The following is a 14,144-nucleotide window of genomic DNA, read 5'->3' on the forward strand; positions in this document are numbered from 1 at the left end:
TTATTGCTGTATATCAACACGAGCAACAAAGTTGTGCCAATGAAAGTCAATGAAGCTATTATGAGACTGAGAAACAAGAATAAAAATGTTAGAGACATCAGCCAAACCTTAGGCTTACCAAAATCAACTGTTTGGAACATCATTAAAAAGAAAGAGAGCACTGGTGACCTTATTAATCGCAAAGGGGCTGGTAGGCCAAGGAAGATCTCCACAGCTGATGACAGAAGAATTCTCTCTATAATAAAGAAAAATCTCCAAACACCTGTCCGACAGATCAGAAGCACTCTTCAGAAGTCGGATGCGGATTTGTCAATGACCACTGTCCGCAGAAGACTTCATGAACAGAAATACAGAGGCAACACTGCAAGATGCAAACCACTGGTTAGCCACAAAAATAGGATGGCCAGGTTACAGTTTGCCAAGAAGTACTTAAAAGAGCAACCACAGTTCTTGAAAAAGGTCTTGTGGACGGATGAGACGAAGATTAACTTATATCAGAGTGATCGCAAGAGCAAAGTATGGAGGAGAGAAGGAACTGCCCAAGATCCAAAGCATGCTACCTCATCTGTGAAACACAGTTGTGGGGGTGTTATGGCCTGGGCATGTATGGCTGCTGAAGGTACTGGCTCACTTATCTTCATTGTTGATACAATTGCCGATGGTAGTAGCATAATGAATTCTGAAATGTATAGATACATCCTATCTGTTCAAGTTCAAACAAATGCCTCAAAACTCATTGGCCGGCAGTTCATTCTACAGCAAGACAATGATCCCAAACATTCTGCTAAAGCAACAAAGGAGTTTTTCAAAGCTAAAAAATGGTAAATTCTTGAGTGGCCAAGTCAGTCACCCGATCTGAACTCAATTGAGCATGCCTTTTATATGCTGAAGAGAAAACTGAAGGGGACTAGCCCCCAAAACAAGCATAAGCTAAAGAGGGCTGTAATTCAGGCCTGGCAGAGCATCACCAGAGAAAACACCCAGTAACTGGTGATGTCCATGAATCGCAGACTTCAAGCAGTCATTGCATGCAAAGGATATGGAACAAAATACTAAACATGACTAATTTCATTTACATGACATTGCTGTCCCGCAAACATTATGGTGCCTTGAAATGGGAGGGCTATATATAAACACTGCTGTAATTTCTACATGGTTAAACCAAAATGTATAAAAATACCCTTTATTAAAATCTGACAATGTGCACTTTTACCACATGTGATTTTTTTCTATTACAAATCTCAAATTGTGGAGTACAGAGGCAAATAAATAAATGATGGGTCTTTGTCCCAAACATTATGGAGGGCACATTTTGTGTCCAATAATAGAAATTGCAAGAATATTTAACGTGTTCATAGAGACATGCAGCACCAAAACACTCTCTTCACCACAACACTCCTCCTCCCGACACCAACCACCTCCCCGTGTCCATGCCAATTATTGTACCTTTCTTTGCTAATTCTAATCAATAACATTTAGTCCACAACATTGGCAATTCAAGCACTAATACAGGTGCACAACCTTTTATCCGAAGATCCAAATAACGAAAACCTCCGAATAGCGGACATTTTTTCGGTCCTTGAAGAAAGGTCCTTGAAAACGTTCACCGAGGGCGGCCCGCAGAGGTGACAGCGGAACCTCCGGTCGGTCCTCGAAGAAAGGGGAACTAAATCCCCATTCATAAAAGAGAAGGTGAGGGTATATTGCGCGGGAGAGTTAATAATTGACAATATGCTGCTGCCTGCCCGCTGAGTTAAAAAGTTCCCACGGTAGACTCACGATACACAGTGTATCGTGAGTCTTGCGTGGGAACTTTTTAACTCAGCGGGCAGGCAGCAGCAGATTGTCGCTCCCTTAAGTTTCACCTCACCTACACCCCTCTGCTTCCCGGCCATGTGTGTGACCCCTTCCCTCCCCTCTCCAGCTCCCCGCTCTCATTGCACCGGCGCGGGGGTTTTGCACTGTCTTCACGTCGGCGATACCAGCAGGTCAGTGCCAGTCACCGGAGACGTCAGGACCAACGGGACAACGACCCCCAGGCCCACTGCAAGCACGGAGATCCCAGAGACCCACAGCCAGCAGCAGCCCAGCCCCGTTCCAACTCCAGAGGAAAACTGCAAACTGGCCGGAGACGTCAGGACCACCAGAAGCCGTTCCCCGAGCTGCGCCCCCTCATCGGGACACCGACCCCCAGGCCCACTGCAAGCACGGAGATCCCAGAGACCCACAGCCAACAGCAGCCCAGCCCCGCTCCAACTACAGAGGAACCTGGGTTGCGGATGACGGGGCGCAGCTCGGGGCGTCGTAGGGGCCCATCGGGGAGCGGGTTCCTGTTGGTCCTGACGTCTCCGGCCACCTGCCATTCTCCGGGAACTGTACCGCCCTTGCAGGAGAGTGGGGTTGTTTGCAGTTGCAGAGGGAGGGGGCAAGGGCGGTACAGTTTCCAGTCTCAGCTCCAGTCCAGGAAGGTGGCCGGAGACGTCAGGACCAACGGGACACCGACCCCCAGGCCCACTGCAAGCACGGAGATCCCAGAGACCCACAGCCAGCAGCAACTCCAGCCCAGCCCCGCTCCAACTCCAGAGGAACACGTAGGGGCAGAAGCTGATGGTGTGCAAGGTACGTCTTGTTCTTGGGGTGGCGGATGAGGGGGCGCAGCTCGGGCTGTGGGCAAACTGCCACTTGTCGCCGTAGCGGCCCATCGGGGAGCAGATTCCTCTGGAGTTGGAGGGGGAGGGGGGTATTGTGCTGTTTGATCGCCCCCTGCTATCCCAGGGACAGGGAGACACAGCGGCTTTTTTAACTGGTGGGCAATCACTTCCAAAGTTCTGCCCACACAGTCAGTACACCTCTCCTACACTGCATTTCATACAAACATTTATTCTGCAAGAAAAAACTACATTGAAGACTCAAACTCGCGACCGAGTAACTGCCAGGATCGAGGCGCAAACTCGCGACCTAGCTCGGGGATTCAAGAATCCCCGAGCTAGGCCGCCTAAGGGCATGTAGCCCCGCTAGGGTGACATGAGTGCGAGAGGTGATTCAATGCTGCGGGCACATTTACAAATTCAGGAATTCATCCAACACACTGCATTTCATACAGACATTTATTCTGCAAGAAAAAACGACATTGAAGACTCAAACTCGCGACCGAGTAACTGCCGGGATCAAGGCGCAAACTCGCGACCTTGCGGATATGAGCCGAGCGCTCTACCACTGAGCCAGCCATTAAAATCTACGCTAAAGATTTTCCATTCCGAAGGCCGACAAATTCTGAATTACGAAAAGTGTCTGGTCCCAAGGCTTTCGGATAAAAGGTTGTGCACCTGGTACTGATATTTTAGTGTTGTGAGAATCTCTGCCTCCATATCCACTCAGACAGTTAATTGCAGATTCCAATGGTCCTCTAGGGATAAAAGCTCTTCCTCAGATCCTCTTGAAACCGCTTACCCCTTACCCTAACCTAAACCCTCTGATTTTAGACACCTTTGTTATTGACTTAGTCATTTATTTCTGACTTTCTATTCCGTCTGTTCTCCACAGAATATTGTGTTCCAATTTAAGATGCTTCTTTCAAGTGAAGGTATAAATAATTAGCTTGCCCTTCGATACCAAAAGGGACACAGTGGAAGGACTCAACCTAAAAATTAGCTCACTGTACCACAGACTTACAAGGAGTGTGCTTAATAGGATTCCTTTAGTCCACTTTTACAGAGAAGGAAGAGAATAATAGTTAGATAAATGATCCCAGACAAGTCAAACTTCTGTGTGCATTTGTTTTAGACGAAAAAATAATGGTGCTTAGCATGGTAGATTATGAGGCTGCAGCTTCACTTTTGTCGCCAAATTGATTCAATTTCTGTGCTGATACGTTGAAAGGCATGACAGTCCATAAAATGTACCCTTTCCTTTCTCATTATTTTTTTCATTATATAGATAAAAATAAAATCTAACTGCAATACATAGGCTATAAAAAGATTTGTGCTTTGCTATGACTGAGTGAAATTGGCCCCTTGATGGTAATAAATCTACTAATTATTTCCCAGTTCTCCCTCTCCAATGGCTTCCAAAGCCATGTCAGAACAGTCAGACATGATAATTATCTCACCGTGAACATTTTGGAAATTTATGGATGGTTTTAACCAGATGGAAAATACCAGACAGTTAATTGGCTTCAACTATTTTTTTTAAATGCAATCCAATATAATTAAACACATTAGATAAGTTAAATGAAAACGCAAATACTAGAAATACTCAACAGGTCAGCACTTCCAGCAGTTTCTGGTTTTTTTTTCAGATATCCGTCACTTAGTTTTTTTCACTTTTGGACAAGTTAAAGATAGCTGTAGAATTTAGATCAGAACATGTTTTATGAACAACTAATTATAGTCAAATGGAAACACAAGCAACTGCAGGTGTTGGAATCTTGAGCAAAACGCAAAGTGCTGGAGGAACTCAGCGGGTCAAGCAGCTTCTGTAGAGAAAATGATCAGACGATGTTTTAGGTCCTTTTTCAGACCTTCAACTAAGGTCAAACATAGCTTACAGCTGAACTTAATCTCAAAACTGAAGGCATTCAAGTTATTGTCTCACAACAGTTGAACAATCCTTGCTCATTCCAGTGGCTCGACACAAACAGAAGCATGAGCAGGCCATTCAGTCCCTCATACCCACTTTTGCCACTCAACAAAATATGGCCACTTTCCCACACCAATCCACACCCCTTGATTGCCTTCACACCACAAAATTTATGCATCTTTACCTTAATCATACTCAGAATTTACTTGGACCTATCTTTAGCTTGCTGCACAAAATTTAAGGGCCATGATGTAAGAAATAAATGGGTCTTTGCTGAGGATGGAGAAGGTGTGTATAACTCAAAATGCTGAAGGATACAGCATTAATTAATATATAATACAATGGAGAAGCTTTGAGAGTACGGAAATGAAAAGTTTAAGCAGAAAATTTGTAAGTGTATTAGAGGGGAAAAAATCAAAAGAACCCCAGTGGCTCAAATCATTGCAAATATGGACAAAGGGCAAATTCTGTGGACAATTAGGTAGGCACAGTACAGAACCAAAACAGGAAACGTAGAAAAATTATAATGAATTGGGAGTGATGTAAGTCAACATAGTGAAACTATGGAGGAGCTGCAAAAACAGAGGATGTAAAGAAACTAGCAAAGGATATCAAAGGGTTTTTTCTTTTCTTTTTCTTTTTTTCTTTTTTATAAGGCTTTGTAAATATTTGATTAGTGTTCAAATGTAAATAATTTGGTGTACATATAGCGGCTGGTGTACATATGGTGTACATATAGCTGCTAAATTTGTATGAGATAATTACAAGCAGTTGAATAAGGGGTGGGAATTAATAAGCTTTGGCTTCTTCCTGCTCCTTTTCGGACACATATGATTTCATTTATTTATAGATATTGTTTATGACACTTTATAAATATTTGTGTTTTGTTTTTTGAAAAAAAAAAAAAAAGGCGACACAACAATGTTATAATTACAGTTAGAAAAAAGGGTTGCCTGAAATAATGCAGGTGCCTTGAAAGCTGCTGTGTTCTTATGAGAAAATAGAAACAGCAGACATGTTAAACAAGTACTGTGTAGGAGATGACTGATGTCATTTCCACAGTTTCTATCAACCCCCCTACCATTCAATCGCATAGAACTCTCCAGGTTCTCCCCAACATGTATATCCTGAAAGTCACCTGGACAAACCAAATGAAACCTATGGGTATGTGAGCAGGCCAGAGGCTGGTTTACCATGGTCACAATCTACAGTGCACATCAGAAATATATTGGAGTATTTTGGAATAGTCTTCACATGCCAGAATGTGTGCAGCTTCAACAGCACTATCCAGGGCTGAGTCACCCACTTAAATGCCACTGATCTTAAATATTCTTGTCCTCCACAACAAGTACAACATGGCTGCATTGTGTATAACTTACAAAATACACTGCAGCAACTTGCCATGGTTTCTCTGACTCTATGTGTGTCACAAACCACCACAACCTCAACAAGGGCAGCAGGAGTCTGGGAGGATCACTACCTATAAGTTCACGTTAGGTTGCACACTGTGGAGATATAGCACATTTCTTTCAATCTTCTCAAAATCAAAAATCTGCAGACTTCCAATCTAATTGCAAATTGACTATGACTGTGACAGATCATCAGCATCTTCTCAAGGCAGTAACAAACGACCTTGCAAGTGGCATCCGCTACCCATCAGTGAACAAAACAAAATGCTGAATGCCGAATCGAACTGATACTGAATACTAAAGGATGAGGCCTCATCAGAAATAAAATAACAAAATGCAAATAAATCAGTAACTACAAATAATAACAAATTGCTGGTTTCTAAGATATTTTAAATGGAATACAATCCTCTACTACAATGAAATAAATTACTGTGATTTGTGGGTTATTGGAATAACAACACATCTATAAGACCAAGGGACCAAGTTTAGGGAGAAAGTCCGTTTAAGCAAAAAAAAGGGAAAAGGGACCTTGAAGCTTTGTTAACATGCCTGGTATCATACAGCATGTGAAATCATAAACGCTCCAGTTAAGAATTGATGGAATGTAGATAACTCACAGGCCGGCAGAGTTGGGGAGGAGTCAGGAAAGGTGAGGGCATTGGAGAGGGTGGGGCAGGGTGAGGGCTGTAGGGAGGGTGGGGCAAGGTGAGGGCAGTAGGAAGGGTGGCGCAAGGTGAGGGCTGTAGGGAGGGTGGGGCAGGGTGATGGCTGTAGGGAGGGTGGGGCAAGGTGAGGGCGGTAGGGAGGGTTGGGCAAGGTGAGGGCTGTAGGGAGGGTTGGGCAAGGTGAGGGCGGTAGGGAGGGTGGCGCAAGGTGAGGGCGGTAGGGAGGGTGGGGCAAGGTGAGGGCTGTAGGGAGGGTGGAGCAAGGTGAGGGCTGTAGGGAGGGTGGGGCAAGGTGAGGGCTGTAGGGAGGGTTGGGCAAGGTGAGGGCTGTAGGGAGGTTGGGGCAAGGTGAGGGCTGTAGGGAGGGTGGCGCAAGGTGAGGGTAGGCCAGCCAAGGTGGTGGAAAGTTGAAGGGCGAGTGGAGACCAGGAGTGGTTGGAGGCTGAGGCCAAGTGTAAAGGCAAAATAAGGTCGAGAACAAGAGAGGTTGAAGGCCAAGGGAAAGGTGGAAATGGAAGGCAATAGTAAGTGAGACCAAGGGCCAGGGTGAGTGGGTGGGGCGATGATGGATGAGGGCTAGGTCAGCTCGATAGACAAAGGTGAAGGGAGATTGATCATAGGGGGGCGAGAGGAGACAGGAGTATGAAGGTAATGGAGAATGAGGTTTGATGGATATGGGACGTGAGGGGGATGATGGATATGACTGAGAGGAGGGCAATTGATGTGCAGTGGTGGGGCCAATGGGTGAGAACCAGGGAAGGAGGATAAGTGAGGTCGAGAAGAGGGGAGGGGGGTGGGGTTGAGGGGAAGGGGGGGGTGAGGTTGAGGGGAGGGGGGGGGGTGAGGTTGAGGGGAGGGGGGGGGTGAGGTTGAGGGGAAGGGGGGGGTGAGGTTGAGGGGAAGGGGGGGTGAGGTTGAGGGGAGGGTGGTGGTGAGGTTGAGGGGAGGGGGGTGGGTGAGGTTGAGGGTGAGGGTGGTGGGTTGAGGTGAGGGAGGATGGTGGGTGAGGTTGAGGGGAGGATGGTGGGTTGAGGTGAGGGAGGGTGGTGGGTGGAGGTTGAGGGGAGGAATGGTGGAATGAGGTTGAGGGGAGGGTGGTGGGTGAGTGAGGGGAGGATGGGATGGGTGAGGTGGGGAGGTGGTGGGTGAGGGAGGGGGGCTGGTGGGTGAGGTTGAGGGGAGGATGGTGGGTGAGGTTGAGGGGAGGATGGTGGGTGAGGTTGAGGGGAGGGTGGTGGGTGAGGTTGAGGGGAAGGGGTGGGTGAGGTTGAGGGGAGGATGGTGGGTGAGGTTGAGGGGAGGGTGGTGGGTGAGGTTGAGGGGAGGATGGTGGGTGAGGTTGAGGGGAGGATGGTGGGTGAGGTTGAGGGGAGGGTGGTGGGTGAGGTTGAGGGGAGGGGGGTGGGTGAGGTTGAGGGGAGGGGGGTGGGTGAGGTTGAGGGGAGGGGGGTGGGTGAGGTTGAGGTGAGGGGGTGGATGAGGTTGAGGGGAAGGGGATGGGTGAGGTTGAGGGGAGGGGGATGGGTGAGGTTGAGGGGAGGGGTGAGGTCAAGAGATGGGTGATGGCAATGAGCGAGGGAAGTGAGGTGGGGGTGAGCCATGAGTCTGACTCCATGACTCCAAGACATCATAAATGTATGAACATGGACAAGGCAATGAATCGGCTATTATGTACTGAAAATCTGCAGAAGGTTCATTCCTTTCTCATTACTTAAGTTCTTATTTTCACACAGAAGAGCTTATTAATTTCCTCCCATCCTAAACTGGTGGGTCAAGTGTAGCAGCTTACCTCATCAGCGGATAGTTAACAAAAATTAACCGGTTCAATCCCAGGACTTGATAAGTGCAGTCGTGTGGGTTTATGTATTATACAAGAAGAGCTCAGGTGTGTGCTTCCAGAGTTTCTCCAGTGTTTGGCAGGGGCATGAAGGAGTACAGATCAGGGAAGGTAAACAGGTAAGATATAGCCTTCATCGGTATTACAAAATGGGAAAATGAATCAAAGGGCACACCTGATCAGATTTATTTAAAATTAAATTACACATTACAAATAAATACACAAAGTATTATGCAAAGAAGAGCACAATAGATTGTTTATAAGTAGTAATTAAAGATTGAGTAAGTTATTTTCTAATTTTACAAATTACATTTGAGGGCAGTGGAGGCCGGTTCTCTGGATACTTTCAAGAGAGAGCTAGATAGGGCTCTTAAAGATAGCGGAGTCAGGGGATATGGGGAAAAGGCAGGAACGGGGTACTGATTGGGGATGATCAGCCATGATCACATTGAATGGCGGTGCTGGCTCGAAGGGCCGAATGGCCTACTCCTGCACCTATTGTCTATTGTCTACATTTGTTTAAAAAAAACGGTTCCAACATTATATTGGGTGCTACAGACTGAAGATTTCTGAAGTATACGTCCGTTGTTTTTATCCTGTCATAATATCCTCAATACCAATAAAGTACAGAATTTACTCCAAAATACACCCTTGTTTTCTACCACTCATTTGAATGGAAATTTAACTTTAAATTACTGTAAAAAACAAACTGGTGTTGGAACTCAGGCAGCTGGGGAAAGAAATGGACAGGCGACTTTTCGGGTCAGCACCCTTTTTCAAGACTGGAGCAGACATGAGATAGTTGGGTGAAAACTGGTCTACTAGCTATCTGCCATCTACTCCATTCACGAAGGAAAGCCCCAAGCCATTTCCCTCCGCAGATGCTACCTGACCCACCTAGTTCCAACAGTAGATGTGTATTTTGCTCAAGATTCCAATATCTGCAGTCTCTAGTGTCTCCATTTCCACTGCAGCATTTTCTGCCAGCACTATTCACCCGTATGTTTTTATATATTTAATTTCACCTTGGACAACTATGTTTAAAACTGGGGCACAAAAGCCAATTAATAGGATTCCGTAATCTTGACTTTGAATGTACCTCTGCTCTTTTCAGCATCTCCCATTTGTTGAGAATCTTCATGGCAAATACCTTTTCAGCATTTTTTAATTTCACAACGGCAACCTGAAATAAAAAAAACAAGATGGTTACAAATTATTAATTAATAATTGGAAATAGATCACCTAATTAATCTAAACTTTCAATTGCCAATTTTAGAGGTTATACTCTGATCAGATCTAGTTTGCTCCTAAATAATATTAGGTCTTTCTAATCAATGCACATATCCTTCCATTTTATGAATTTTAACTTGGATCGGAACAGCAGTTTTATAAAGAAATGGAGGAGAATTTATGCAGCATTTAGGAGCGCAGTAAATTTCTAAAACTTTGTAAGCCACAAATTGTTTTTAAAGTTAATTTACTACTGTGAACATAAGAAATAGGAGTAAACCACATGGCTCTTTGAGCTCACTCTGCCATTTAACATGACCAATCTTTTACAAAAATCATATTTTGCCATTCTATGCATAGATCATTTGCTTTCTGAAAAAACAGATATCTATCAATCTCTTTGAGTTTCTCATATACTCATAGTTCTCCAGGGTAGAGAAGTAATTCTCCTCCCCACCACATGAAGACATTTATAAACATAGAAAATAGGTGCAGGAGTAGGCCATTCGGCCCTTTGAGCCTGCACCGCCATTCAATATGATCATGGCTGATCATCCAACTCAGTATCCTGTACCTGTCTTCTCTCCATACCCCCTGATCCCTTTAGCCACAAGGGCCACATCTAACTCCCTCTTAAATATAGCCAATGAACTGGCCTCAACTACCTTCTGTGGCAGAGAATTCCACAGATTCACCACTCTCTGTGTAAAAAATGCTTTTCTCATCTCGGTCCTAAAAGACTTCCCCCTTATCCTTAAACTGTGACCCCTTGTTCTGGACTTCCCCAACATCGGGAATAATCTTCCTGCATCTAGCCTGTCCAACTTTTTTTACAGGGACAGGATGTATTTTTATACCTCGCTGCACAATGTAAACCAGACAATGGTAAATTGATGAAGGATTTTATCTGTGCAAAAGAGATGGAACAAAGAAAATGCTGGCCTTGCAGTGAAATACAAATCACATAACTGTTTTTTAAGGCACGTTTCAACATATGGAACAAACTAGGTTCTCAGAATGGAACAAGAAATATTAAGAGATGTTATAAAGAAATTAGAGTGTCTCTCAGCATCTAAAAGGATTCGTCATCTCCTACATTCCTGCATGGATATTTTTTTTTTAAACTTTACCCCAGTGCCTGGTTTACAAATGTATCTTATCCGTCCTTTAAATTCTAAAAACATTTCTCAGGAAAATCAACAAAAAATTGAGCATAGTAAAAGATTCTAGCTGAAATGAGGGATTAAAAGCTGGAATTCATATGAAATGAATTTGAAATGGGCTCAACTTCCTAAAACAATAGCCAGAGGACTGAGATTAATCTACATGACAATAATAGCTCTTCAAAATATTATGAATAAAATGTAAGAGTTCTTCAAGAGAAATAATGTACTTGAAATCTGATCTGAAAACTGAACAGAATAAAATATAAATCTTCCATTGAAAAGTCAGTATTCTCTGATAAATATCTAATAAATAAATCAATAAACAGATGGATTTTCAAAATTACTTTGTAATACAATTAAAATACAAGGCAGTTCACTTTATTTTTTCAAAAGCACAAAGGTAAAATAAGACACTGGAATAGATCAAACAAATATTATTTTCCAAAAATTGTTGAGCAGCACAAACAATACTCAGCGGGTTTGTTTTTTTACAGCAAATATTTGTGTGGTTTAAGATCATACATTAATCATATTGATCAGAGGAAATATTAAAAAGAGCTTGAAGCTCAGCCCAAAGCTGCCAAACAACAGAGTTCCAGAAGCAACAGCTTCCAGAGTTAAAAGCCACAGAAGTCAAAACAAAGTGGATCAATGCGTATTAAATTGAAAGGTAAATGAATACTTCTGTTAAAATCTTAAGTAAAGCTTCATGTTTGCGCAAGATTGTTTGCTGGAGACTTGAAGTGGACACTGAACTCTGCAACTTTTGGCATCCTGCAATGGCCAACAGATCAGACCATGCCCATGTATTTCACCCAGACTGAGATAATGACAAAGAAATGGGAAAAAGTCTTATCTTGAGCAGACAAGAGGTCAGGTGAATCCCATCCATTCAGCGAATGGCCAAGAAAGATAAACACTGACCACTTGGATCACTAGATTGCAACAAGGCATCATAGCAATTTGGACACATGAAATCTATGAAGGGAAAATTACTTGAGAGAGGAAGAAGATAGTGGGTAAAAAATGATCTTGCAGGATTTCAAGTATATAATTTGCAAGCAGGTAGATATATTTCAGGCAGAAGTCTATTAATTAAATAGATTTAACAGATGAAGAATGACATGAAATATATAATTCTCTTCCAGATCCCATTAATAACTGTACAAACAAAATGTATAATACTTCATCAGAACACAAATATGAAATGTATTCATTGAAAATATTTCCTAAATTTTTCTCATGTGAAAACTCTCCAATCCGTTAAATGCTATGCACTTTGTTATAAATCAGTGCTGTACTTCCCAGAGAAATTTAAATGGCAGCAATTTGGCACATAGTTTGGAATTTATACGATTGCTAACTTCGGTGGGAAAATAAATGTGCTCACTGATTAGCATTGCACTAATATCCCAATTAGAAGGGACAGATGAGAGCAGATTTCAAGACCTGGCAATGACTACAATGAATACAATGACTAACCGTAAAAAAACATCCAGCAACACAGTGGAGCTTCAACAAAATCCTGCAAAATTACCGGTAGCTCTTCCAAAAATCTGCCTTCTGTATTAACAATCCAATCAGACTATATCCAAAATGACGCCAGACTAAATGAACCTCACTTCAGTCTGTACCTCACAGTATGGGTTTATTATTATTGCCTCCTCCAACCCAAACCCCAAGTTGGAAAAGTAAAAGCATGGGAATGCTATCACTATTTAAGAAAGAACTGCAGATGCTGGTAAAATCAAAGGCAGGCATAAAATGCTGGAGAAACTCAGCAGTGAGGCAGCATCTATGGAGAGAAGGAATTGCCGACGTTTTGGGTCGAGCCGCCTCTTTGTAGAAGGGTCTCGACCTGAAACGTCGCCAATTCCTTCTTTCCAGGAATGCTATCACTTCCGCATTCCTCACCACCGTGGGATCTTGACATAAATATTATTTCTCAAGAATAACTGTTGGGTTAATATGCCGAATTCTCCACCAGAATTTTTGAGAGGGTCATTAGAAAAAGCGAACTGCCCACTACAATTTTTTCACAGTACCATAAATGGGAGTAAAACTGCACCTTGCTCATTGGTGCACGATCTTAAATAAGTTTCCGTCATTGCAAATCAATGATTCTGCACTTCAGGTATCTGAAGTTTAAAGATCTGGAGAAAAAGACCAGGTCATGGAGAAAAAAAGACAAGAATAAGGTGTTGTTCAACCAGGTGCCAGTGTAGGTCACCAAGCACAGACCAACGGATTTTGATGCAAATTAGTACACAGATAGCAGTGTTTTAGATGCCTTCAATTTACAAAATATAGAGTAAGCAAGGTGAATAAGGAAGGTGATGGCTTAATATTTCGATGGAGGCAATTTTTATTCATTTTGTAGATTCATATTGTATATCCACATTTGATATAGAAACTTGAAAGCACAAACCACGTCAGGAATAGCTCCTTCCCCACCATTATCAGACTGTGAATGGTTCTCCAATAAACTAGGGGTTAGTCCCAATCTTCCAATCTATCTGATTGTAGACATTGGACTTTTTTCTGGAATTGTAATGCTACAAGACTGAAAACTATATTCTGCACTCTAGTATTTTTCTCTTTCAATGGGCACAAACGTCATTCAATAGACACCAACCCAAACGTTCCCTCAGGTAAGTGAACTAAAGTTTTTGCAATCTTGGTGTGACATTTCAAAGAATATTCAATATGCTGCCATCAAGACCCATCCATTTCCCTTGCACTATGCCACCTCTGTTTCTGGTAATTTATGCCGAAATCATCATCCACATCTTTATTGCCACTTGATTATTCCATCATACACCCGACTAAATTTAAGATCACCCAAAACTCCGCTGCTCATGTGTTTTTGACTCCACAGTCAAAAAAGCACAACAGAGGATGTACTTCCTGCGGCAGCTGAGGAAACACAATCTGCCACAGGCAATGATAGTCCAATTCTATACTGCCATCGTAGAGTCTGTCCTCACCTTCTCCATCATGGTCCGGTTTGGCTCAGCCACCAAGCACGACATCTGGAGGCTGCAGCAAAATGTCGATCAGCTGAGAAGGTTATTGGCTGCAACCTTTCCTCCATTGATGAACTGTACACTGCAAGGGCTAGGAAGCGAGCGGGTAAGATCATCTCTGACCCCTCTCACCCTGGCTACAAACTCTTTGAATCACTTCCCTCTGGAAGGTGACTCCGGACTGCAAAGCTGCCACAACCAGACATAAAAACAGCTTTTTTTCCACGAGTAGT

The 14,144-nt window shown here is 43.3% G+C and overlaps 1 protein-coding gene across 7 annotated transcripts in view; it reads right to left on the reverse strand.

Moving 5' to 3' along the window:
* cdc42bpa (CDC42 binding protein kinase alpha) overlaps positions 1-14,144 on the reverse strand; it is a 301,642-nt gene that overhangs the window by 187,708 nt on the left and 99,790 nt on the right. For all 7 annotated transcript variants that reach the window (XM_033020707.1, XM_033020706.1, XM_033020708.1 and 4 more), the window contains exon 3: positions 9,589-9,672. In XM_033020707.1, coding sequence (XP_032876598.1) covers positions 9,589-9,672 — 84 coding nt within the window. The remainder of the gene's footprint in view (positions 1-9,588; positions 9,673-14,144) is intronic.

The sequence above is a fragment of the Amblyraja radiata genome, chromosome 5 (assembly GCF_010909765.2).
Source record: "Amblyraja radiata isolate CabotCenter1 chromosome 5, sAmbRad1.1.pri, whole genome shotgun sequence".
NCBI classification, from domain to species: domain Eukaryota; kingdom Metazoa; phylum Chordata; class Chondrichthyes; order Rajiformes; family Rajidae; genus Amblyraja; species Amblyraja radiata.